This window comes from Haliotis rufescens, unplaced genomic scaffold, assembly GCF_023055435.1.
Source record: "Haliotis rufescens isolate VD_foot unplaced genomic scaffold, xgHalRufe1.0.p SCAF_62, whole genome shotgun sequence".
In the NCBI taxonomy this organism is placed as follows: domain Eukaryota; kingdom Metazoa; phylum Mollusca; class Gastropoda; order Lepetellida; family Haliotidae; genus Haliotis; species Haliotis rufescens.
The window spans coordinates 219,172-247,025 of record NW_025964353.1 but is presented as its reverse complement, the minus strand read 5'-3'; the positions used below and the strand labels follow the sequence as shown (position 1 = coordinate 247,025).

The 27,854-nt window shown below is 42.6% G+C and overlaps 1 protein-coding gene across 2 annotated transcripts in view; it reads left to right on the top strand.

Annotated features, from left to right (window-relative positions):
• The window catches only part of LOC124114026 (E3 ubiquitin-protein ligase TRAF7-like), a 173,285-nt gene that overhangs the window by 1,125 nt on the left and 144,306 nt on the right, over window positions 1-27,854 (top strand). For both annotated transcript variants that reach the window (XM_046474561.2, XM_048386930.1), the window contains exons 2-7: window positions 4,518-4,581; window positions 6,983-7,068; window positions 15,931-16,023; window positions 16,870-16,962; window positions 19,064-19,103; window positions 21,602-21,779. In XM_046474561.2, coding sequence (XP_046330517.1) covers window positions 4,518-4,581; window positions 6,983-7,068; window positions 15,931-16,023; window positions 16,870-16,962; window positions 19,064-19,103; window positions 21,602-21,779 — 554 coding nt within the window. The remainder of the gene's footprint in view (window positions 1-4,517; window positions 4,582-6,982; window positions 7,069-15,930; window positions 16,024-16,869; window positions 16,963-19,063; window positions 19,104-21,601; window positions 21,780-27,854) is intronic.

The window sequence follows — 27,854 nt, the reverse complement described above, 5'->3', positions numbered from 1 at the left end:
AGGTTCATGCTTACCACTAGCAGGCTTAGCTAAGTGCAATGAATAGACTCATCTAGTTGTATAAGAAACAAGCTTTCAATTCTTAGGAGACAAACAATTACAGCTAAAAGTAGAGGATCAAAATATTATCGGTGATTATTTCAGTCCCTTAGTCACCTCATTATATGTAGGTAAGTGATGTGAAGCCTGAATGAGCCTGAAGGTTGTAATCATAGCTTATGGTAATCCTGTAAGGTGTATTTAATCTTAAGTCATTGTTACTGACACATTGTCAGTTATAACATGTACATGCTTTAAACAGGTACTCCCTCTGAAAATGATATACAGTTCGGAATGCAATTGAAAGACTTGATATTCAGTTTGAAAGTATTTAAATGATTCATTTAAGAGTGAATGGAAATTTCTTTCTTACAGTTCCAACAAATCCCCAATAATGATTAAATTTGGTGGTAAAGTATGCAAGTCTTAATTCACTGAGTCATGAAAACTTTGCAATAAGTAACATGTAATAAGCCAGTGACTGCTTGTACGTGACCTGGTTCCATAATTGCAAAGGGAACCTTAAAAGTAGCAATGTGAATCTACTGGTCTTTTCATACACATGATATTGAAGCCATTGAGTCGAATTGTTCATTATGTAATTTCATTGAAAATGAAAAACATTTTTTTCATTGTGCATTATATGAAGAGTTTCAAACTTCTGACATAATTACATTACATAATAACGCTGTACCCTGCTTGTAGTTATTATTTTTAACTGAAAACACTGATAGATCATTCATGTTAGGAATATATTTATATAATGTCTTTTTAAATTAGTGGTGATTTGATGTAAATGCATGTATCATGCTTTGAAATTGTACTGTTATAATTGTGTGGATTATTGGTCATTTGGCCTTGGCAACAATCAACGTCGATTGATTAGCGCACAGTGCAGCGTGTGTTATGTGTTATTTGCAGTGTTACACCTACAGTATGTGTATTGCTCGTCAGCACCTTCTCATCTTGCTTTTGTACCTGCTTAGTTGCTAATTAACAACTCGTTATGAACCTGTTTACAGTGGCATTTTACAAGAATAGTTTGCCATATACCTTACATCACACCCTGTGCCCTCAGTCACTGGAGGGACATCCCAACCAGGCCCAGTGAGGATGGGTTGTGCAAGGCGGAACCAAACACTTTCCAGTCTTATGTTGCAGCCTTGTCCTTCCTCTTCTTGTTTACTTATTACAATGTTACATATGGACTCTGTTAACTGGACCAAATACATTGACTAAGGTGGCTCAAGTCACGGACCATCAAGTCACTTGTCAATCACTATCACTTATGACTGGTACATATGACTTATCAGGTTAGAATTGATCTTCAGCAACCCACGCCTGTCGTAGGAGGCGACTAACAGGATCAGGAGGTCAGACTCGGTGACTCGGTTGATACATGTCATCGTATCCCAATTGTGTAGATTTGATGTTCATGATGTCAATCACTGGATTGTCTGGTCCAGATTAGATTATTTACAGACCACCATCACATAGCTAGAATATTGCAAACAAACAAACAAACATACAGAGAAATGACTTATGCTAAAATGGATCCGAAGAGCAAGCCATGCAAACTTGCTTGTGTAACGTTTATTTCTGCACATCAATTTGTTCATTGTCCAGTGATTATATCCCAAGCATTGCCAAGCTAGGTGAGATAAGTTACCCTATTACACATGTATGATATGCCTAGCCTGGGATGTGTGTGTGTGTGTGTGTGGGGGGGGTCTGCTTTACTGGTGGCAGTGTAACACCATGCATGGACAATGGACAAGGAGATTTCTTCACTACAGAATGTGTTTTTGCTGTGCTTAAAGTGTTTATTGAAATATCTGATAGTTGACCCGTCACCATGGGTTGTGTGAGAATTGTTTTAGCCAGACTGTGTGATTGAATCATAACTCAAGATATCTGATCTTCCCAAATGCTTGTCATTACTTCAGTGATTTATCTAGGGTTCCAAACTAAATGGCCTAACAAGTAAACTGGGAAAAAACATATTGTCAAATTTTTTTATATTTTATATTTTGTAAAACTAAGCACTAAAGCCTTTTCAGTCCTCTTTATTGATCCTGTTAACAATGAAATGCAAGTAACTTATACAAAGCCGTAACGCTGGTTTCAAGGCTTGAAACTATAACCACATGAAATGGGGAATTTGTAATTTCTATTTGGGAACTTGTACTGACATTGGTTGAACATTTGAGGCAGAATATCAGCCTCCGAGCAGGTCCAGATAACTCGCTGTAACTATATCAAAGTGGTACCGGTTTTAACTCATTTTGGTTGTTGTCACCACAGGTTTTATGTCTTTGTATTTGGAGGCCATTCTAGAGTACAGATGTACCCAAGTAATTTGAATCAAGACTTGTTTACTTGAGGAAATCATCCTGTAAGAGTTTTTGTCCTGCAAATTTCACATCCAGTGTTATTGATAGTCTTTGAATGACCTTGTCAAACTGCCTTGGAAGCTAGTAAATCAGATATTGTTTTGAGGTGAAAAGCTTGAAACCTCAACAACATCACTTCATATTGTGAATAGCTCTACTAGATGCAGAGTTTAGAGTTTGGTTTGCCCTGGTACATATGACTTATCAGGTTAGAATTGATCTTCAGCAACCCACGCCTGTCGTAGGAGGCGACTAACAGGATCAGGAGGTCAGACTCGGTGACTCGGTTGATGCTTGTCATCGTATCCCAGTTGTGTAGATTTGATGTTCATGATGTCAATCACTGGATTGTCTGGTCCAGATTAGATTATTTACAGACCACCATCACATAGCTAGAATATTGCAAACAAACAAACAAACATACAGAGAAATGACTTATGCTAAAATGGATCCGAAGAGCAAGCCATGCAAACTTGCTTGTGTAACGTTTATTTCTGCACATCAATTTGTTCATTGTCCAGTGATTATATCCCAAGCATTGCCAAGCTAGGTGAGATAAGTTACCCTATTACACATGTATGATATGCCTAGCCTGGGATGTGTGTGTGTGTGTGTGTGGGGGGGGGTCTGCTTTACTGGTGGCAGTGTAACACCATGCATGGACAATGGACAAGGAGATTTCTTCACTACAGAATGTGTTTTTGCTGTGCTTAAAGTGTTTATTAAAATATCTGATAGTTGACCCGTCACCATGGGTTGTGTGAGAATTGTTTTAGCCAGACTGTGTGATTGAATCATAACTCAAGATATCTGATCTTCCCAAATAAATGTTCAGACTTGAAAACTTCATGTAGAATCTTTAGATTAATGTAGAACATTTTTTGAGAGTGACAATGAAATGAAGTAGTTGTTTATCTGTCATGAAGTTGTGTCCTGAATTGATCATATCACCAGAGTAGGGATAGGCGCTATAGGGGATTGGCTGTTTGTTATTGGCTGTATCACACATCTGTTTGGAAGCACCTGTTATAGGGGAATATGAATAAGACCAAAACCATTGTGGTAATTCAGGGTGAGTTGATACACTATGATGCGTGGCCTTCTACACGTGATACACATTACACACAGACCTGTGTCATCATGCAAAACACATTCTTTTACTTAATGAAAGAATAACCCTATCTAAATAGAGATAGACATAGGCTTAAAATCAGCTGTGTGTGATCATTTCGGCTTCCCTTTTTGTATTGGTGAGGTGAAATGGGGTTTAACATTGTGTTCAAGATTTTTGTGCTTACAAAGAGACATGGGTGGGTGGGAAAGTGGCTGTTTGTGTGGACTGCTGCCAATATTATAGTGGTAGCCCACTGAGATGCTGCAGTTTAACATGAATACCCCACCCAGACACAGTATACTGACTCCGAGCCGACCAGTTCTTGTTTATAGCCCCTTAATGCAGAGCACCAGGCAGGGTAACAACAACTACCATCTTTTAATGTCTTTGGCATGACACGGCCGGGGATCGAACCCCGGACCTTCCGCTCTCCACCTCTAGACTATGGAGGTGAACAAGAACAAAGAAGATGCAGTTGTCGCCATTTTTTCAGTTGTCTGAAACGACCAATATCTCAGTTCATGGCTTTTGTGTTGTTATGGTGGTGTATTGAGATCTGTACAGGACCCGTAAAGATTCGGGGTAGAATAGGTCTTCAGCAACCCATGCTTGCTGTAAAAAGCGACTATGCTTGTCGTGAAAGGCGACTAACGGGATTGGAGGGTCAGGCTCGCTGACTTGGTTAATGCATGTCATCATCATCCCAATGGCATGGCTCGATGCTCATGATATTAATCACTGGATTGCCTGGTCCAGACTCGATTATTTACAGACCGCCATCAATCATATGGCTGGAATATTGCTGAGAGCAGCGTTAAGCAACAAACCAACCAACCATAACGTACTGTGGCCTTCCGTGTCGTTTGCACCAGGAGTATTTGCTTAATAGTAATCATGGTAAATCTTTGCTGAACAAAAAGTGTTGTTTCAACTGTGATCATTATTTGTATGTGTTGTCTCTCTGTTTGCAGGTGTATGTTGAAACAACATTCGGAGCAGGTAATGCTGTGTCTCCCATAACGAAGATACGTGTCAGTAAGTACACCTGTTGTCAGTCGGGGCTAGAGAGTAAACAAGCTGGTGGTGTGCATGCTTGTCAGGCAGTGAGCCTAGGTTTGTACCCGTGAAGATGCTGCTGTAAAAGGCGACTATGCTTGTCGTAAGAGGCGACTAACGGGATCACGTAGTCAGGCTCACTGACTTGGTTGATGCATGTCATCGTATCCCAATTGTGTGGATAGATGCTCATGATATCAATCACTGGATTGTCTGGTCCAGACCTGATTATTTACAGTCTGCCGTCATATAGCTGGAAAGTTGCTGAGTGCGGCCTTAAACAACAAATGAAAAAACAACAACGAGCCTGTTTGACTTCCTCAATGTGTACTATATAAAAAACAGTCATTTCTGGGTAATCACACTAAAACTATTTCTTTAATAGGAAAAATACCCTATTCAGTTACTCGTCGTTGTGGCAATTTGCTTACATACATGCATCTAAATTCCACTTTCTGTTCGCTTGTCACGCCGAAGACCCGGGTTCGATTCCCGACATGGGTACAATGTGTGAAGCCCATTTCTGGTGTCCCCCGCCGTGATATTGCTGGAATATTGCTAAAAGCGGCGTAAAACCATACTCACTCACTCACTCACTAAATTCCGCTTTCAGTCTATTTCTATTTGTACAGAATGGTTGTAGCTACTGTGAGACCATGTTACAGTAATGTGTTTGTGCTTCGATCGCTTTCTACAAGTAGGTAGAGGTCACTATCCTTGGTCAGTGCCAAGAATTGTCTTGGCCAAACTTGGCCTTCCACACAATGATCAGTAGATTTACTCCTTTCATTTTCGCTAAGCTGAGCTCAGCTTGTCTGACCACAAATTTTTCCTAGATTCTTTGGACTAGTGACTGGTGTCAACAAGCTTGACATGTGAATCATGATGAAAAGGAAAACTCATCCTTGTCCTCATGAGCATGATTAGCTTGTATTTGCTTTTTCTTTGGATACCCTCTAGACATAATAGCTAATAGCGCCCCTCTCTTGAGATTATTGGACATAATAGCGCCCCTCCCTTGAGATTATTGGACATAATAGCTCCCCTCTCTTGAGATTGTTGGACATAATAGCACCCCTCTCTTGAGGTTGTTGGACATAATAGCACCCCTCTCTTGAGATTGTTGGACATAATAGCGCCCCTCCCTTGAGATTATTGGACATAAAAGCTCCCCTCCCTTGAGATTGTTGGACATAATAGCACCCCTCCCTTGAGATTATTGGACATAAAAGCTCCCCTCCCTTGAGATTGTTGGACATAATAGCTCCCCTCTCTTGAGATTGTTGGACATAATAGCACCCCTCTCTTGAGGTTGTTGGACATAATAGCACCCCTCTCTTGAGATTGTTGGACATAATAGCTCCCCTCTCTTGAGATTGTTGGACATAATAGCACCCCTCTCTTGAGGTTGTTGGACATAATAGCTCCCCTCCCTTGAGATTATTGGACATAATAGCGCCCCTCCCTTGAGGTTGTTGGACATAAAAGCTCCCCTCTCTTGAGATTGTTGGACATAATAGCACCCCTCTCTTGAGGTTGTTGGACATAAAAGCTCCCCTCCCTTGAGATTATTGGACATAATAGCACCCCTCTCTTGAGGTTGTTGGACATAAAAGCTCCCCTCCCTTGAGATTATTGGACATAATAGCGCCCCTCCCTTGAGGTTGTTGGACATAAAAGCTCCCCTCCCTTGAGATTGTTGGACATAATAGCACCCCTCCCTTGAGATTATTGGACAAAATAGCACCCCTCTCTTGAGATTGTTGGACATAATAGCGCCCCTCCCTTGAGATTATTGGACATAAAAGCTCCCCTCCCTTGAGATTGTTGGACATAATAGCACCCCTCCCTTGAGATTATTGGACATAAAAGCTCCCCTCCCTTGAGATTGTTGGACATAATAGCTCCCCTCTCTTGAGATTATTGGACAACAGATCCTCTCTCTTGAGATTGTTGGACAGAATAGCGAAATGTTATTGCCTTGTACAATAAATAGACAAGGGTAGACCCTGATGGTAACAGACTAGCTGACTTCGTTGAATAAATATACTTATATGAATATCGCAGATGTTTTGTTCAACAACAAAGATTTATAAGGTACTTTATTTGCTGGTCCACAGGGACTGGCAGTCACATGAATTACCGGTCCAAAGCTAATTTTACTGGGAAAAAACCTGGTAATTACCGGTAAACAGGAACACTGCTGGTTCACTAGACGCCAACCATGACTTTATTATTTTGAGACTGTAACAATATTGCTGGAATATTGCTGTCTGTGGTGTAAAACAGCTTTTCTGTGATTGTTTCTTAAACCTTTTGTCAGTAAACTAATGCCTGTGCCAGTAATTGTTGTCATTGATAGGTGATTTCGTTTGTCCAGATGATGATCATGACAGCGCCTTCGGGTCCGTGGACTACTCCACACCAACCACCTTCTCCCACGCCGACAGCATCGAGTCCAGTGGGGTAAGTGAGGTCATGGGCCTGTTGGGATGTAGGTCAAGGGGCTGTAAGGATGTAGGTCATGGGGCTGTAAGGATGCAGGTCATGGGGCTGTAAGGATGTAGGTCATGGGGCTGTAAGGATGCAGGTCATGGGGCTGTAAGGATGTAGGTCATGGGGCTGTAAGGATGTAGGTCATGGGGCTGTAAGGATGCAGGTCATGGGGCTGTAAGGATGTAGGTCATGGGGCTGTAAGGATGTAGGTCATGGGGCTGTAAGGATGCAGGTCTTGGGGCTGTAAGGATGTAGGTCATGGGGCTGTTAGGATGTAGGTCATGGGGCTGTAAGGATGTAGGTCATGGGGCTGTAAGGATGCAGGTCTTGGGGCTGTAAGGATGTAGGTCTTGGGGCTGTAAGGATGTAGGTCATGGGGCTGTAAGGATGTAGGTCATGGGGCTGTAAGGATGTAGGTCATGGGGCTGTAAGGATGTAGGTCATGGGGCTGTAAGGATGCAGGTCATGGGGCTGTAAGGATGTAGGTCATGGGGCTGTAAGGATGCAGGTCATGGGGCTGTAAGGATGTAGGTCATGGGGCTGTAAGGATGTAGGTCATGGGGCTGTAAGGATGCAGGTCATGGGGCTGTAAGGATGTAGGTCATGGGGCTGTAAGGATGTAGGTCATGGGGCTGTTAGGATGTAGGTCATGGGGCTTTTAGGATGTAGGTCTTGGAGCTGTTAGGATGTAGGTCTTGGAGCTGTTAGGATGCAGGTCATGGGGCTGTAAGGATGTAGGTCATGGGGCTGTTAGGATGTAGGTCATGGGGCTGTAAGGATGTAGGTCATGGGGCTGTAAGGATGCAGGTCATGGGGCTGAATGGATGTAGGTCATGGGGCTGTTAGGATGTAGGTCATGGGGCTGTAAGGATGTAGGTCATGGGGCTGTAAGGATGTAGGTCATGGGGCTGTAAGGATGTAGGTCATGGGGCTGTAAGGATGTAGGTCATGGGGCTGTAAGGATGCAGGTCAAGGGGCTGTAAGGATGTAGGTCATGGGGCTGTAAGGATGCAGGTCATGGGGATAAAAGGATGTAGGTCATGGGGCTGTAAGGATGTAGGTCATGGGGCTGTTAGGATGTAGGTCATGGGGCTGTAAGGATGTAGGTCATGGGGCTGTAAGGATGCAGGTCATGGGGCTGTTAGGATGTAGGTCATGGGGCTGTAAGGATGCAGGTCATGGGGCTTTTAGGATGTAGGTCTTGGAGCTGTAAGGATGTAGGTCATGGGGCTGTTAGGATGTAGGTCATGGGGCTGTTAGGATGCAGGTCTTGGGGCTGTAAGGATGTAGGTCTTGGGGCTTTTAGGATGTAGGTCTTGGAGCTGTTAGGATGCAGGTCTTGGGGCTGTAAGGATGTAGGTCTTGGGGCTTTTAGGATGTAGGTCTTGGAGCTGTTAGGATGTAGGTCTTGGAGCTGTTAGGATGCAGGTCTTGGGGCTGTAAGGATGTAGGTCTTGGGGCTGTAAGGATGCAGGTCATGGGGCTGTAAGGATGTAAGTCATGGGGCTGTAAGGATGTAGGTCATGGGGCTGTAAGGATGTAGGTCATGGGGCTGTAAGGATGCAGGTCATGGGGCTGTAAGGATGTAGGTCATGGGGCTGTAAGGATGCAGGTCATGGGGCTGTAAGGATGTAGGTCATGGGGCTGTAAGGATGCAGGTCATGGGGCTGTAAGGATGTAGGTCTTGGAGCTGTAAGGATGTAGGTCATGGGGCTGTAAGGATGTAGGTCATGGGGCTGTAAGGATGTAGGTCATGGGGCTGTAAGGATGTAGGTCATGGGGCTGTAAGGATGCAGGTCATGGGGCTTTTAGGATGTAGGTCTTGGAGCTGTTAGGATGTAGGTCTTGGGGCTGTAAGGATGTAGGTCTTGGGGCTGTAAGGATGTAGGTCATGGGGCTGTAAGGATGCAGGTCATGGGGCTGTAAGGATGCAGGTCATGGGGCTGTAAGGATGTAAGTCATGGGGCTGTAAGGATGTAGGTCATGGGGCTGTAAGGATGTAGGTCATGGGGCTGTAAGGATGCAGGTCATGGGGCTGTAAGGATGTAGGTCATGGGGCTGTAAGGATGTAGGTCATGGGGCTGTAAGGATGCAGGTCATGGGGCTGTAAGGATGTAGGTCATGGGGCTGTAAGGATGCAGGTCATGGGGCTGTAAGGATGTAGGTCTTGGAGCTGTAAGGATGTAGGTCATGGGGCTGTAAGGATGTAGGTCATGGGGCTGTAAGGATGTAGGTCATGGGGCTGTAAGGATGTAGGTCATGGGGCTGTAAGGATGTAGGTCATGGGGCTGTAAGGATGCAGGTCATGGGGCTTTTAGGATGTAGGTCTTGGAGCTGTTAGGATGTAGGTCTTGGGGCTGTAAGGATGTAGGTCTTGGGGCTGTAAGGATGTAGGTCATGGGGCTGTAAGGATGCAGGTCATGGGGCTGTAAGGATGCAGGTCATGGGGCTGTAATGATGTAGGTCTTGGGGCTGTAAGGATGTAGGTCTTGGGGCTGTAAGGATGTAGGTCATGGGGCTGTAAGGATGTAGGTCATGGGGCTGTTAGGATGTAGGTCATGGGGCTGTAAGGATGTAGGTCATGGGGCTGTAAGGATGCAGGTCATGGGGCTGTTAGGATGTAGGTCATGGGGCTGTAAGGATGCAGGTCATGGGGCTTTTAGGATGTAGGTCTTGGGGCTGTAAGGATGTAGGTCTTGGGGCTGTAAGGATGTAGGTCATGGGGCTGTAAGGATGTAGGTCATGTGGCTGTAAGGATGTAGGTCATGGGGCTGTTAGGATGTAGGTCATGGGGCTGTAAGGATGTAGGTCATTGGGCTGTAAGGATGCAGGTCATGGGGCTGAATGGATGTAGGTCATGGGGCTGTTAGGATGTAGGTCATGGGGCTGTAAGGATGTAGGTCATGGGGCTGTAAGGATGTAGGTCATGGGGCTGTAAGGATGTAGGTCATGGGGCTGTAAGGATGCAGGTCATGGGGCTGAATGGATGTAGGTCATGGGGCTGAATGGATGTAGGTCATGGGGCTGTTAGGATGTAGGTCATGGGGCTGTAAGGATGTAGGTCATGGGGCTGTAAGGATGCAGGTCAAGGGGCTGTAAGGATGTAGGTCATGGGGCTGTAAGGATGCAGGTCATGGGGATAAAAGGATGTAGGTCATGGGGCTGTTAGGATGTAGGTCATGGGGCTGTAAGGATGCAGGTCATGGGGCTGTTAGGATGTAGGTCATGGGGCTGTAAGGATGCAGGTCATGGGGCTTTTAGGATGTAGGTCTTGGAGCTGTAAGGATGTAGGTCATGGGGCTGTAAGGATGTAAGTCATGGGGCTGTAAGGATGTAGGTCATGGGGCTGTAAGGATGTAGGTCATGGGGCTGTTAGGATGTAGGTCATGGGGCTGTTAGGATGTAGGTCATGGGGCTGTTAGGATGTAGGTCATGGGGCTGTAAGGATGTAGGTCTTGGGGCTGTAAGGATGCAGGTCATGGGGCTGTAAGGATGTAGGTCATTGGGCTGTAAGGATGTAGGTCATTGGGCTGTAAGGATGTAGGTCATTGGGCTGTAAGGATGCAGGTCATTGGGCTGTAAGGATGTAGGTCATTGGGCTGTAAGGATGTAGGTCATTGGGCTGTAAGGATGTAGGTCATGGGGCTGTAAGGATGTAGGTCATTGGGCTGTAAGGATGTAGGTCTTGGGGCTGTAAGGATGCAGGTCATGGGGCTGTAAGGATGTAGGTCATGGGGCTGTAAGGATGTAGGTCATGGGGCTGTAAGGATGTAGGTCATGGGGCTGTAAGGATGTAGGTCATGGGGCTGTAAGGATGCAGGTCATGGGGCTGTAAGGATGTAGGTCTTGGGGCTGTAAGGATGCAGGTCATGGGGCTGTAAGGATGCAGGTCATGGGGCTGTAAGGATGTAGGTCATGGGGCTGTAAGGATGTAGGTCATGGGGCTGTAAGGATGTAGGTCATGGGGCTGTAAGGATGTAGGTCATTGGGCTGTAAGGATGTAGGTCATGGGGCTGTAAGGATGTAGGTCATTGGGCTGTAAGGATGTAGGTCATGGGGCTGTAAGGATGCAGGTCATGGGGCTGTAAGGATGTAGGTCATGGGGCTGTAAGGATGTAGGTCTTGGAGCTGTAAGGATGTAGGTCATGGGGCTGTAAGGATGTAGGTCATGGGGCTGTAAGGATGCAGGTCATGGGGCTGTAAGGATGTAGGTCATGGGGCTGTAAGGATGCAGGTCATGGGGCTGTAAGGATGTAGGTCTTGGGGCTGTAAGGATGCAGGTCATGGGGCTGTAAGGATGTAGGTCATGGGGCTGTAAGGATGTAGGTCATGGGGCTGTAAGGATGCAGGTCATGGGGCTGTAAGGATGTAGGTCTTGGGGCTGTAAGGATGCAGGTCATGGGGCTGTAAGGATGTATAATGTGGGGAGGACACCTAGAAGTGGCTGACAAATATGCTGTTTATCTCATTTCGTGAGGTTGTTAGAATGAATATATCACCTTCCAAATATCAATTATAACTATGCCACTTGACAACCATGGATAAATTATATTTATTATAATTCAAGATGATATGACATGAGTTTGCTTCTGAATTAAGAACTTGAACAGAAACCATTTTTGGTACTGCATCAGATAATTATATGATAATCACCTCATTACACAAGCATTAAAATTGAATACAACTTTAATCAACATAGAACAAGTAATCCTCTATGTAGTGGAGATATCAAGAGAATCTGTCCATTCCGGAAGTAGAATGAACAGATTTGAATAATTTCTGGAACTTAAACCATGTTATAGTTGGTATATATTACTCTGCAGGTTTGTATAATGACCTGTAGTTGCCGCAGGTTTACTTGTTTCAAATTGCATGTTCAGAATGGCCACAGAATTCATAGCTCAGAATCAACTGCAACAGCGTGACTTCATCATAATGGTTGAATAAGTCCATAATAACTTCATTGCTGGATTATCATTGCCGCCCGACTCACGACTGCTCGACTCATGACTGCCCGCCCCCAACAAATTACTTTTATTTACCCAAGTAAAATGTTTATGGCACTGTAACATCAGCATTCACGTGATGAAGGAGCAAGTAGAAGCTCTGAAACATCGTGACAACGAATAAAAGAAGTTGCTATCTATAAAAAATGGCATGTTTTCATGTTATTTCAACTTCTAAATGCCTAACAAAGACTTCTCTATATTTTGTATTTAGTGTTTTGTAAGTAATCCTTTACTTAGTTCAAATTATGAATTCTTAGTACACAATTCAATATTAAAAACATTTTCTTGATAATTCTTGTTCTATTCAATACCAATTACTTACCAGTAATCGCTTTGATTCCTAAGACAATATTTTACTATGTATTTTTCTATAAACAATGTAAAAAATCGCTCATGACCTAAAACATACCAGTATACATTCCATTTTCCAAGTCTACATTTATCATTGGGATAATGCATGGGAATCTTTTATCTAATGCTGGGAGCAGTCGTTTGTGTAACCTTTTAGTGGTTTGTAAATAGATTGAATGCATGTTGAAAGCTGTCAGACTCATATTTCTTTCCATTTGGGTTGAGTTTGTTTGAACTGAAGTTTTTCCACGGAAACTTCAAAAAGAAAAGTGTGCATCCTGACAACACCTTGACAACCACATATGTCAGGAACTGTAATGTGCCTTTTATCCAAAGGATTATTTGTATAAAATGCATCCTCTAATGTTGAAAAAGTTTGCCATAAGAAGAGCAGTCAGAGTTAGGGTAGGTAACTCTAAATATAGATGATAATGTGGGGTGATATACAAGGGCAGATAACTTGAAGGCATTTGGAAGTTGGAGTACTCAGTAAGGGTAAGATGTATGGATGAATTGTTATAAAGAAGTTGTTCATCCATTTATCTTATCCCTATTCATATAGCCCTTATTGGCAAATATTGTTGTCTGGATCTGTCTTGCAGTTTTGTTGTTATATAGAAAGTATTATATATTTGCTCTCAGGTTTGAACTGCTAGTCCTGTAAACTTTCTGAGTTGACTACTTTGATTAGTGGATAAGTTCCTTCAGAGTAGAACAGAATCAAGAAAGATTTCAAGACAGCCCGGATGGTAAAAGGCATATGCCATGTGATTACCTAGATGGTAAAAGGCATATGCCATGTGATTACCCTGATGGTAAAAGGCATATGCCATGTGATTACCCTGATGGTAAAAGGCATATGCCATGTGATTACCCTGATGGTAAAGGCATATGCCATGTGATTACCCTGACGGTAAAAGGCATATGCCATGTGATTACCCTGATGGTAAAAGGCATATATGCCATGTGATTACTTAGATGGTAAAAGGCATATGCCATGTGATTACCCTGATGGTAAAAGGCATATGCCATGTGATTACCCTGATGGTAAAAGGCATATGCCATGTGATTACCCTGATGGTAAAAGGCATATATGCCATGTGATTACCTAGATGGTAAAAGGCATATATGCCATGTGATTACCCTGATGGTAAAAGGCACATGCCATGTGATTACCCTGATGGTAAAAGGCATATATGCCATGTGATTACCTAGATGGTAAAAGGCATATGCCATGTGATTACCCTGATGATAAAAGGCCTATGCCATGTGATTACCCTGATGGTAAAAGGCATATGCCATGTGATTACCCTGAAGGTAAAAGGCATATGCCATGTGATTACCCTGATGGTAAAAGGATATGCCATGTGATTACCCGAATGGTAAAAGGCATATATGCCATGTGATTACCCTGATGGTAAAAGGCACATGCCATGTGATTACCCTGATGGTAAAAGGCATATATGCCATGTGATTACCCTGATGATAAAAGGCATATGCCATGTGACTGGCCGGATGGTAAAAGGTATATGCCATGTGATTACCCTGATGGTAAAAGGCATATATGCCATGTGATTACCTAGATGGTAAAAGGCATATGCCATGTGATTACCTAGATGGTAAAAGGCATATGCCGTGTGATTACCTAGATGGTAAAAGGCAAATGCCGTGTGATTACCCTGATGGTAAAAGGCAAATGCCATGTGATTACCCTGATGGTAAAAGGCATATGCCATGTGATTACCCTGATGGTAAAAGGCATATGCCATGTGATTACCCTGATGGTAAAGGCATATGCCATGTGATTACCCTGATGGTAAAAGGTATATGCCATGTGATTACCCTGATGGTAAAAGGTATATGCCATGTGATTACCCTGATGGTAAAAGGCATATATGCCATGTGATTACCTAGATGGTAAAAGGCATATGCCATGTGATTACCTAGATGGTAAAAGGCATATGCCGTGTGATTACCTAGATGGTAAAAGGCAAATGCCGTGTGATTACCCTGATGGTAAAAGGCAAATGCCATGTGATTACCCTGATGGTAAAAGGCATATGCCATGTGATTACCCTGATGGTAAAAGGCACATGCCATGTGATTACCCTGATGGTAAAAGGCATATATATGCCATGTGATTACCCTGATGGTAAAAGGCATATGCCATGTGATTACCCTGATGGTAAAAGGCATATGCCATGTGATTACCCTGATGATAAAAGGCACATGCCATGTGATTACCCGGATGGTAAAAGGTACACTTCGTATGATTTCCCCTTTTATAAGATACATGTGTATGCCATATACTGTTATCAGATATATTCCATAGGTATATTCTGATGATTTGAGATATGGGATTAAAAAAGGATAAATAATGTGGATGAAAACTTCTTTATTATAATTAGGATCGACATTTGGGTGTAGGTTCTAACACCGTTATCAAGCAAGTGATTCCTGATAATGCTTTTCAAAGAGAATTATGCCTTATGATTACCTTGATGTTAAAAGGTATACAGTAATATATGTTTATAATGAACACGCTTATACAGAACTGACGAATATAACAAACTGTTTTTAGTCCTGGCCATTCCGGTGTTGTAAGATATAGCTGCATGATAACGTGTCTGGCTGAATAGATGAAGTGAAAGGTAAAGCTCTGTTCAGCATAGAGTCACAGACATGGAAGAATTGTCAGTCACACAGTTCATGTACAGTGTGGGTATTCTACTGCGAGAGGCAGATTGTGGGATGATAAGGAAGTTATGTGTGGTGTCATTGTCTCAGTGGATGTATTCCGGGTTACCATGTGGTATGTAGGTTGTACTTGACTAAACGGACGTGGAAGTGCAAGTGTAGGAACCCAGACTGAGTATACCTGTACGGGTAGGTGGTCTCTAGTGTGTAAGTAATTATTAGTCTCGCGTCGGTGTAGTTTGAATAAGCTTCTTATTGCACTTGTTTATTTTACAAATTTCTCTACATCTTAGGTTTCATGCAGATTTGAATGTGACTAGCCTATGGTTGACCCTTCTTTGAATTATTTCCTTGATAAATCCGGATATGTACTGATGACAATGAATCGGATATGTTATTTTGGGTGTCAGTGATCCGAGTCTGTGACTTCATTGATTGTGTGTCATTATACCCTAATGGTGTGGATTGTTACTCATGATATCAATCACTGGTTTGTCTGATTCAGACTTGATTATCGACAGGAAGCCATTGTGTAGTGGGGATATTGCTGAGTGTGACATAACACAACAAACAAACAAATGAAAAAATGGTTTCAATATACTTTGAGATTATAAAAAAACACCAAGATGGTGGATTTGCTGTATAGACTGTTGATTTCCAAGATAGATTTTCTCACACCAAACTGTCAGTAGCAGTGAAGTAACTCACCGTTTACACAAAGTATTTCAGAAAGTTGGAAGTTGATATACCAGTGTGATGTATGTTCCATCGACAGCTTCCAGGAGGACTTCAGGTCCCCAGTCCAGGACATAAAAGGTCAGGTTCGAATGTCTCAAACCGATCACTGATGTACGAAGAGGAGGAGGAGGTGGGTTGTTTTTATTAATTTTGAAGATAAAAAAGTGCTTTTGAACCAATCATTTGCCTTGATATACGTCTTAATACTGAAAGTGTAGTTTGCAATCTGCTCATTTCCTGGTTTCAGTACTGAAGTGGAAACTTCATAGTGAGGAAATATTTTAGGATCTCAACTTACTGAGAGTCTAACATAGCTAAATTTGCTTATTTCATATTTCACTGTTGTTATATTTCTGGATGATGCGGGTATGTATGCTGTAAATGGTAATTAATTTTTTATGACTGTTGTGACAAGATCTGATGTGTTTGATCATTGCAAGGTGTGGTTTGGGAAGGAAGTGGTGTAAGTGTGTAATTTGAAAGAATCTTATGAGCTGTACACTTATCTGTTGCTCTCCATTTGCAGATTTATGTAATGGGATCCAGTGTTGATTTAGTCAACAAATGTTGTGTCTCACTGGGATAGAAATGATCACTTACCCATGAACCGAGTTGGTCAAGTGCTTAAAGAATCACAAGGGCTTGGATAATTTCAGGTTTACTAGTTAATGTTTTATGTTCATATCAGTGTCCAGCAAATTTGACGAATGTTAAATTATACTGAGCACCAGTAGAATTGCAAGCTTTGTAGAAGCTGGTGTCCTTGCACGCTATCAGTGTTTGGGCGGGTGGACTTGTAAGGGTAATTTCTATCCCTGTATTATTCCTCTTGGGTGGAATGTGAATTCATGACACTTGTTATGGATAGCAACTTCTTTGTATTACATTGTTTGATTGTGTGATTGTTCGATTGTGTGCTTGTATAGGGTGATATTTCCAGATATTGTTTATAAACCCTGACTTTGTTTATTTTCAGGAGATACTGGTCTTTGTTGACCCACCAAACAAGAAGTTATTTTGTCGCCTCTGTAACCGGGCATTCAAGGATCCTGTGATAGCATCATGTGGGGTACGTGTTGACAAGTTGTGTCAGTGTCTTGTGCCTTGTATGTTAACCCTGTTGTGTCAGTGTCTTGTGCCTTGTATGTTGACCCTGTTGTGTCCGTGTCTTGTGCCTTGTACGTTATCCCTGTTGTGTCAGTGTCTTGTACGTTATCCCTGTTGTGTCAGTGTCTTGTGCCTTGTATGCTATCCCTGTTGTGTCTGTGTATTGTGCCTTGTACGTTATCCCTGTTGTGTCAGTGTCTTGTGCCTTGTATGTTAACCCTGTTGTGTCAATGTCTTGTGCCTTGTATGTTAACCCTGTTGTGTCCGTGTCTTGTACGTTATCCCTGTTGTGTCAATGTCTTGTGCCTTGTACGTTATCCCTGTTGTGTCCGTGTCTTGTACGTTATCCCTGTTGTGTCAGTGTCTTGTACGTTATCCCTGTTGTGTCAGTGTCTTGTGCCTTGTATGTTAACCCTGTTGTGTCCGTGTCTTGTGCCTTGTACGTTAACCCTGTTGTTTCAGTGTCTTGTGCCTTGTATGTTGACCCTGTTGTGTCTGTGTCTTGTGCCTTGTATGTTATCCCTGTTGTGTCCGTGTCTTGTGCCTTGTATGTTGACCCTGTTGTGTCTGTGTCTTGTGCCTTGTATGTTATCCCTGTTGTGTCCGTGTCTAGTGCCTTGTACGTTATCCCTGTTGTGTCCGTGTCTTGTGCCTTGAACGTTAACCCTGTTGTGTCCGTGTCTTGTGCCTTGAACGTTAACCCTGTTGTGTCCGTGTCTTGTGCCTTGTACGTTGACCCTGTTGTGTCCGTGTCTTGTGCCTTGTACGTTATCCCTGTTGTGTCAGTGTCTTGTGCCTTGAACGTTGACCCTGTTGTGTCCGTGTCTTGTGCCTTGAATGTTGACCCTGTTGTGTCCGTGTCTTGTGCCTTGAACGTTGACCCTGTTGTGTCCGTGTCTTGTGCCTTGAATGTTGACCCTGTTGTGTCCGTGTCTTGTGCCTTGAACGTTGACCCTGTTGTGTCCGTGTCTTGTGCCAGTGTCTTGTGCCTTGAATGTTAACCCTGTTGTGCCAGTGTCTTGTGCCTTGAATGTTGACCCTGTTGTGCCAGTGTCTTGTGCCTTGAACGTTGACCCTGTTGTGTCCGTGTCTTGTGCCAGTGTCTTGTGCCTTGAATGTTAACCCTGTTGTGCCAGTGTCTTGTGCCTTGAACGTTGACCCTGTTGTGTCCGTGTCTTGTGCCAGTGTCTTGTGCCTTGAATGTTGACCCTGTTGTGTCCGTGTCTTGTGCCAGTGTCTTGTGCCTTGAATGTTGACCCTGTTGTGCCAGTGTTTTGTGCCTTGTACGTTGACCCTGTTGGGAAAGAGGAAGTACTGTACACTCAGTCAGTGACAGATATGTCCACTAGTCCGTTAGTCCAAGACAAGTGAAAATCCAGGGGGACTAGTTGTTTTCTACCAAAATCTATCTATTGTACATTAAGGGCGGTGGCGGTCTCCAAAGGCCTGGGTTCAATTCCCAACATGGTTGCAATGTGTGAAACCCATTTCTGGTGTCCCCTGCCGTGATATTGCGAATATTGCTAAAAGTGGCGTAAAACCATACTCACTCAACATACTCATTCACTACATAAACAAACCGCTATTCTGAAATGAACTGCGGACTCAGTTGATTTGACCACAGTTTCTACCCTTGTCAGTTTATGTGTTTGAAATTAATGGTGATCCATGCAGACTTGGATTATATTTGAATCTTGGGACTCACTAAATCTGTAATAACAAGGGACCCGACTTTCATGTTTAATATCAAACACTGTACACCTAACTGCTTGCTGAATGTGGTAGTGAGCAGGTGGTCTATGTAGCTGGGTAGCCCAGTGGTTAAAGCATTATGCTGAAGACATGGGTTCCCCACATGAGCACACTATGTGAAGCCCATTCATGGTGTCTCTTTGCTGTGATGTGACTGCAGTACCGAGTATAAAACCCAAGTCACTCACTCACTCACACACTCACAACATGAGAACCTTAAGTATGAAGTTTATATGAATAGTTTATTTTTGCCAAGTAGTATGAATGTTGTAATATTTTATATCATTCTTAAGAGATGTTTCTTTTTGCAGCACACATATTGTCGGAAATGTATCGACGGAAGTGCAGATGGTTGGTATATTAATTTATCTTCATCATTAATCTTGTGTTATACTACTGGTACATGCAATAATGTGTTAACAGTTCCAAAGTTTTAAAATAATAAAAAGGTCAGAACCTGCCAGATAATTAAGCAGATCCATGTAAATAGTAACGTGTTAAAGTTCTGTCTGATATACTCTGAATTTATCACCCATCATTGCTGCTTCTGGAACATCTCAAGGATATCATGTCATGTAAATCTCCTGCATAGCCCTGGGTGCCGTTGTACAAAGTGATTTTTAGCACTGAGGTGATCGTAACATAGACTTACGACAGTTGTAGCACTAAGGTTGTTTTGTACAACAGCACCCTGGGAACTACTTTTGACACATTGCTATGTTCTGTATCAGGTCATGGTCATCCTAAAGCATCCTCTTAACCTGAGAAAAGTTAGGTTACTGCCTTACTCGAGGATTCCCTGCACTGAAACTTGCAACATGTCTTCCATAGTGCAGTGCAGGGCAGGGCAGAGAAAGGAAAAGGTTGTGAGTGACCTAATCGTAAGGTCAAGGTCATTTGTAGGTCATTTGAAAAGTATGTTTCTCTAATGCCATTTTCTGCGGATATTGTGATATTATAAATTTCTTAGGCATGTCTAGGGCCAGGGTCCTAGCCTGGAAAATATGTTCGTTTATGACCTAAATCCGTAAGACAATGGAATTTAGTATGTCATTCGTAGGCTGTGGCCCAGATGGGGACAAGGCTTTGAGAGACCTAGTAGGAGGGTAATTGTGATGTCAGTGTCACTGTGATGTATGTTTACCATTTCCACAAAAATGTTTTTTCTGCTATTTTAGTCTTATGCTGCTTTATGTGTTTACTCAAATTTGAGGTCTTTCGCCACCACCACTATCGGTAATCTCATCCAGGCGCTTATGACAGATGTTAGAGACTTCATACCTGGTATACCACATTTATAGTCATGGGGAATGTTTCTGACTTGTGATTGGATATTCTTGAAGGCCAAGGTCACTTAGTATGAACTCAGCATCTAAGGAACATGTGTACAAGATAAGCAGGCTATTTATGATTTGAATTTGATGAAACTTGATTTACGTGACCTCTAAGGCAGGGTCTCGATTGTATCAAATTATGTAACATAGTTTCAGATTACTTCATGAAAAATCAAAGGTTTTGTAGTCATAAGACGAATTCAAAGTTACTACCGTAACTCAACACCTATCATATATACATGTCAATAATGTGTCATATATCAGGGTTGCTTTGAAGGTCATTCATTAATGCATGAAATTACTTTTTGTTTGTAACGCAACCATTGTTGCAACAAATAATGTTATTGCACGTGATTGGATGATGTTGAAGGTCAAGGTCACTCATTGTGAAGTAGATGCCAGAGGAAGATTGTGTGCACAGTATCTTGAGCATTTATTAGTAGAATTTGATGCAACTTTATGTACATGATCTCTAGGCAGTTCATGGCTGAGATTGAAGGTCAAGGTCATTGCTTATAATGTTGTTAAGGTGGCTGTTTCAAATTTGTACTGCACAGGGCAGTGGATATGTGGTTTCAGAAACCAGAAGTTCTGTTTTTAAACATGGAGTGCTTATAACCTTGGTACTAAGGTAGCTAATGGGCACTGGACTCTCTGTTTCCAAGTTTACCTAAATATGCAAATATGTATGACTATTTCCCGATCACTGATACTACTTAGCATGCTCAGCAGTGAGGATATGATACTCATCATGTGTCAGGGATAGTGACCTATTTCATCACATTTGAATAGTGTGTGTATTGTATGCAATCCTAATACTTATTTCCAAGTTTAGTGAAAATATACTACTCAAAAGAAGTCAAAGAACACCCTGCAGATTCTTTCATATTACTGTAGTTAATCTGTCAAAAAAACCCAGATTCTTTCATATTACTGAAGTTAATCTGTCAAAGAAATCCATGCCTCTGTGGTCTAGTAGATAGAGCTTCTGCCCCGTAGTGGAATTTCGGGGGTTCGATCCCGGCCACGTCATACCAATATTGTTAAAAGATGGTACTTCTTGTATCCTGTGTGGCACTCGGCATTAAGGGGCTAAAACAAGGCCTGTTCGGCTCGGAGTCAGTATACTGTGTCTGAGTGGGGTATTCATGTTAAACTGCGGCATGGTATCTCAGTGTGCTAGCACTATAAATCGGCATCAGTCCGGACTATTACATGCAGACACCCACGCACACGCACACGCACACACACACGCACACACACACACATGCATTCACGTTGCTGTATAAGTGCAATAATCTTGAACAAGATGTGAAACCACATTTCACCTCACCCAACTGTGAAATAAAACCAGATTCTTTCATATTACTGTAGTTGATCTGTCATGCCATGACAGACTAACTATATCAATGTGAAAAAATCAGGAGTTCTTTCACTTGTTTTGCGTAGTATGTGTTTTGCAGTTGTGTTGAGATACCACTGTAACAGTACAGTATTTCTGTGTTGTGTCTGCAGTGATCTGTCCAGTGGACGGTCAGAAGTTGTCCATCATGGTGTCCAACATTGCGGTGTCGGAGCAGATCGGGGAGATGTACATACATTGTAAATATGGCTGCAAGCTGGGTGAGGACGACCAGACGTACATTGTGGACCCCACCAGGTGCCCCATCACCGTCAAGATCAACACCAGAAGGTGAGATCACAGCACATGGCGTACATTGTGTACATTGTCTAATAGCCGTTGGCTGAAACTCTATGAAAGTGTAGTGTGGGTCTCATAACCTGAACCGATAACTTTCAGTACATTTGCCCCAAATTATTTACATCAAAATCAGAGAAGAATACATATTTAGCTTTTCATCAGTATAGCATTGTCATAGTGTTTTCAGTGTTAGATGTTCCCAGCACCAGGGCAGGTTGCTCAATGAATTCCTGGCCTAAGTGCAAAGTGAGGAAGACCCTGTTCAGCAAAACAATATCAGCTCTACACCATGGATTTGTCTAGGAGTCCAAACTAAGTGCCCATAGCAGACAAAATGGGAAAAGAAACATAATTAAATTTTCTTAAATTCAGGGTTATTTGAATATTTGATTCATCATTATTATTATAGTGGCCATAATATATAGCCATAATATTAATTATTACTATGATAACATAACATGGGAATTTTTACTGGCTATTGCATTAGACTTGATGGGGTGATACAAGGGGCCAGTCGTCTCAGGCGCCACAATTCATTGTGCAGAGGTCGTCCCTCGGGGCTGCCAGAAACCTATGGTCATGTGTTGGATTCCAAGTTCGCCCCGATTATGTTTCTAGGTTTGTCAGCACCATACCGGAGCTTGTGGGTTTCACCAAAGTGAACATCTCAGATCTGTATGACTTCAGGCTTTCCTCCCACATCAAGCTGTTACTCTGTGATATAACTGGAATACTGTTCAAAGCAGCATTAAGCCCACCTCACTCACTCACTCACTCTGTTCCTGTTAGAGGGATAAATGTCAGCGACATGATAGTTTTGTGTAGGGATCAGCTGTAGAAAGGTAATCACTGCTTGGGCAACGTATGCTGCCAGAGAGGTAGTCCTCCTGGGGTATTCTGGCTTACGTCTAGCTATCACTGTACTTTGAAGTGGAAGTCTATTATGGGTCATCAATATCTTATGCTTGTCTCAATAAGGATTTGTGGAACAATTGATTCTTGGTATGGGTCATGCAAGAATAGGATCCTACCTGGGGGGACCCTCTTCCATCTGCAACTCCATCGATGCCTCTCACTGTACAGAGTTCCGCTGATTTGACTGAGTTGGTCTGTGGGCACCATACCCATACTGTGTATTCAGCTTACGCAGTACACGTAGTGTGACCTTCAGCTTACGCAGTACACGTAGTGTGACCTTCAGCTTACGTAGTACACGTAGTGTGACCTTCAGCTTACGTTGTACACGTAGTGTGACCTTCAGCTTACGTAGTACACGTAGTGTGACCTTCAGCTTACGTAGTACACGTAGTGTGACCTTCAGCTTACGTAGTACACATAGTGTGACCTTCAGCTTACGTTGTACACGTAGTGTGACCTTCAGCTTACGTAGTACACGTAGTGTGACCTTCAGCTTACGTAGTACACGTAGTGTGACCTTCAGCTTACGTAGTACACATAGTGTGACCTTCAGCTTACGTTGTACACGTAGTGTGACCTTCAGCTTACGTAGTACACGTAGTGTGACCTTCAGCTTACGTAGTACACGTAGTGTGACCTTCAGCTTACGTTGTACACGTAGTGTGACCTTCAGCTTACGTTGTACACGTAGTGTGACCTTCAGCTTATGTAGTACACGTAGTGTGACCTTCAGCTTACGTAGTACACATAGTGTGACCTTCAGCTTACGTAGTACACATAGTGTGACCTTCAGCTTACATAGTACACGTAGTGTGACCTTCAGCTTACGTAGTACACGTAGTGTGACCTTCAGCTTACGTAGTACACGTAGTGGGACCTTCAGTTTACGCAGTACACGTAGTGTGACCTTCAGCTTACGTAGTACACGTAGTGTGACCTTCAGCTTACGTAGTACACGTAGTGTGACCTTCAGCTTACGTAGTACACGTAGTGTGACCTTCAGTTTACGTAGTACACGTAGTGTGACCTTCAGCTTACGTAGTACACGTAGTGTGACCTTCAGCTTACATAGTACACGTAGTGTGACCTTCAGCTTACGTAGTACACGTAGTGTGACCTTCAGCTTACGTAGTACACGTAGTGGGACCTTCAGTTTACGCAGTACACGTAGTGTGACCTTCAGCTTACGTAGTACACGTAGTGTGACCTTCAGCTTACGTAGTACACGTAGTGTGACCTTCAGCTTACGTAGTACACGTAGTGTGACCTTCAGCTTACGTAGTACACGTAGTGTGACCTTCAGCTTACGTAGTACACATAGTGTGACCTTCAGCTTACGTAGTACACGTAGTGTGACCTTCAGCTTACGTAGTACACGTAGTGTGACCTTCAGCTTTTGGCACATACGTAAAGTCTTGTTTCAAAGAATAACACCTCAACTGTGGCAAGAAGTTTGAATCCCATTTTCAATATGGATACAACAGCAGCCTCTAAAAAATAATATTATATTGACTCAGCCACTTTTGTTCAAAATGTTATAAATGAGATACAGGCATATGTTTCTTTAGTGGTGGGACTTAAATGTCTATCTCGATGTCTTGTCCGTTAGAACATTGCCCTTAAATTCTCTCATCAAGTGTATTTTCGGCTGTATGAATCGCAGTCTGGGTTCAAATCCCGGACGGGACTCAACCCCAAAAGTACTAGAATCTGTACTTTACTAAGAAAGTGTTATCCCAAATATAACAGGACCACTTTCTAAAAGGCATTATGTGTTTTGACAATATTCCAGCAATATCACGGCGGGGGACACCAGTAATGGGCTTCACACATTGTTCCCATGTCGGGAATCGAACCTGGGTCTTCGGTGTGACAAGCGAACGCTTGAACCACTAGGCTACCCGACCGCCCCAAAAATTGGAGTAGTATGTTTTCAACATGGGTACAATGTGTGAACCCCGTTGCTGGTGTCCCCTGCCATGATATTGCTGAAATATTGATAAAACCACTCACTCACACAATCTTGCAGCACAAGACTTGTTATCTCTGTCAAGGATGACAGACGCAAAAAGAATATTAAAGAATATCTTTAAAATGGGTAGAAAATTATATTGACAGTGTTCTATTATAAAAACTAAACCTACCTGAGGTTTTTCAGTAAGCACTTAAATCTGTCAATTATGGCATCAAAACCTCCAATGTCTTTGCTTTTATAAAGAGATTAATTCAATAAATCTCCCAAGCCAGTGGTTTACTTTTTCAATATGTGTTCACCGAGCTGTTAAACCAGCTGGAAGTTTTGAAGTGAGTTTTTGAAGGGTTGCACGTGAAACTTGTCATGGAAGATGATCGTAAATCTGGTAGAATGTGTGAAATGAGCATACAGCGCCAAGCCGGGCTTGAGAATCAATTTGCCCACTCACACGTCCCCCTCATCACTGCTATTAGGTCTTTATCACCCGACACCACCACCGCAGACTATTAACGACCTGCCCTCCATGTCGGCGTGACCCCAGCTAGTGCCGTCCCAAGGTGGAGATAGTTAATAGCCTATTGTAGTTACTGCTTGTTTATGCACACCTATTGCACAGTGGTCGAGAAAAAAATAATTTTTTACATGTTGTCTTCAATTTTGGCTGTTTATATGAAAGGAAAAATGATGCGACTAGTTTTCTAAAAAACAAATTTCAGTAATCATTTAAGAATTGTGAAATGTATAGGAGTGTATTCTGCAATCTGATTGGTTGAAATGTTGTTTAGGATGTCAACAGGTTTGTTTCACTGTGTGTCTCTAACTGTTGTGTATCATGAGTCCTTGGTCAATGTTGAGTCAACCTAGGACCAAACTAAAGCAACACATGCAGGAATCAGTCTAAGGTTCAAATTGTCATAAATAGGGAGTTGTGTATTAACCTAAACCTGAATTACTTTCCATTTCCAACTGGTCACATATTGCCTAGGGCATAAATGAATGAAACTAGCGTTGCAATACCTTGATGTCACTGCATATGTGGAGTGTTGCTGCACGTTAGCACTTGACGGAAATAGGTGTACACTCACCTTCTTATTCATTTCCTAAAACATGTTGACATAAATGTAGAGAAAATATGATGTTTCTTGATAGAAAACCTTTTAGAAGGCATAATATGGTCCTTGATGATTTTATCCTTGTACTCCGACTGTTGAAATGAATGAATGTAGCTGAATAGATCTTGGTCTTGCTATAAAGGTTGTATGGTACCCCCTTAAGAGCTTGCATGCATTTAAGGCTGCATTTGAACCAAGAACACAACCTGGCAGCATATCTGCAGGCATCAAAATGACCAGACATTGTCTGTGGATGAAAATGAAAACAATTGGCCACCGCGCTGTCATCAATTATCTCCAGCTGAGCCTCCAACTGAGCCTCCAACTGAGCCTCCAACAGCCAACAGCCATTCATGGTGACATGATGTCAAGAGGGGATGAGGGAGCCTCGAAGATGATCCAGCACCAAGGAAAATGTTGATGAATTACTTCATATGATTATGGAGGATGAGGTACTCACCACCTGCCACCCAGCCAGTACAGTAGGCATCTCTTATAGAGAGTTGACAACATTCTGATAAATGAGTGAGTGAGTGAGTTTGGTTTTACGCCGCTTTTAGCAATATTCCAGCAATATCACGGCGGGGGACACCAGAAATGGGCTGCACACATTGTACCCATGTCGAGATTCGAACCCGGGTCTTCGGCGTGACGAGCGAACGCTTTAACCACTAGGCTACCCGACCGCCCCTCTGATAAATGAACATGGCCTGACAAAGGATTCAGCATGCTGGCTTCTAGGGCTGGCGGTCCATACAGATCATAGATATCGATAATCGTTTACAAAATATCGATCAATTACCTATAACGGAGAAGTATCTTTGAGAAAATACGCAAAAGAAATTTCTAGAGAAATCCAGATATTTCACTCCACTGGTGAGTGGTGGCACATTTATTCAGGGATTACTTTGTGGACATTTGAGACAGCATGACTGTCCCCTGTGGTAATTCTTGTTGGGGATCCTGGTCTCTCAGCGACCCATGCTTGCAGTAAAAGGCGGCTATGCTTGTCGTAAGAGGTGACTAACGGGATCGGGTGGTCAGACTCGCTGACTTGGTTGATGCATGTCACGATATCCCAATGGCGTGGATCGATGCTCATGATATCAATTGCTGGATTGTCTGGTCCAGACACGATTATTTACAGCCCGTCATCATATAGCTGGAATATTGTGGTGTTGAACAACAAAGAAAGAATGGTTAAACAACAAACAAACAAACAAATAAACAAACAAATCATGTAGCCTATACTTGTAATGAGGTAACTTAATGCATGTGGTGGTCAGGTTTTGTGTTCTGGTTGTTTCAGGGTCTTTGTACCGCTTTGTGTGATGTTCCTCATTATATCAATCACTGGTTTGGCAAGTCAAGATTCTCTCAGTTACAGACCACCATCGTGTTACGAATTGCAGCTGCAAACACAGACAGAAACTAAGGTGGTTCAGTATTTGTGTGCTGAGATTTGGAACTGGTTTCAGTTGGTGTGTCAAAACTAATGAAAATGCAGTTTGAGTATCATCCTATTATGTAATAATAAAAAATATGAAGTTATCAGTATAAACGAGTTGTTATCAGCACTAGGCAGTATGAAGCCAGGTAAAGCACCAGGTCTCTCAGGTATATCAGTCGAGTTCTTTCAGAACGCTCCCCGGTTTGTCTGAACATGCTGTTGGATTTATTTAATCTAGTTTTGTCTACTGGTATATTCCCCAATCAGTGGTCCTTTGGTATTATTCTTCCAATCTTTAAGAAAGGTAGTTCACGTGACCTCCAAAACTATAGGCCTATAACACTCCTAGACGTAGCTGGTAAGATTTTTGCAAAAATTGTCTGTAACAGGTTGAATAACTGGGCGTTTCAGGAAAGTTGTATCGTTGGAGAACAATCTGGTTTCAGAAAGGGTTTTCAGACCACGGATAACATCTTTGTTGTTGAGACATTGATCAGTAAATATCTTTCCTACAAAAAAGGTCGACTATACTGTGCGTTCATCGATCTAAAAGGGGCATTTGATTCTGTGTATAGAAATGGTTTATTTTTCAAACTATGGAAGGGTGGTAT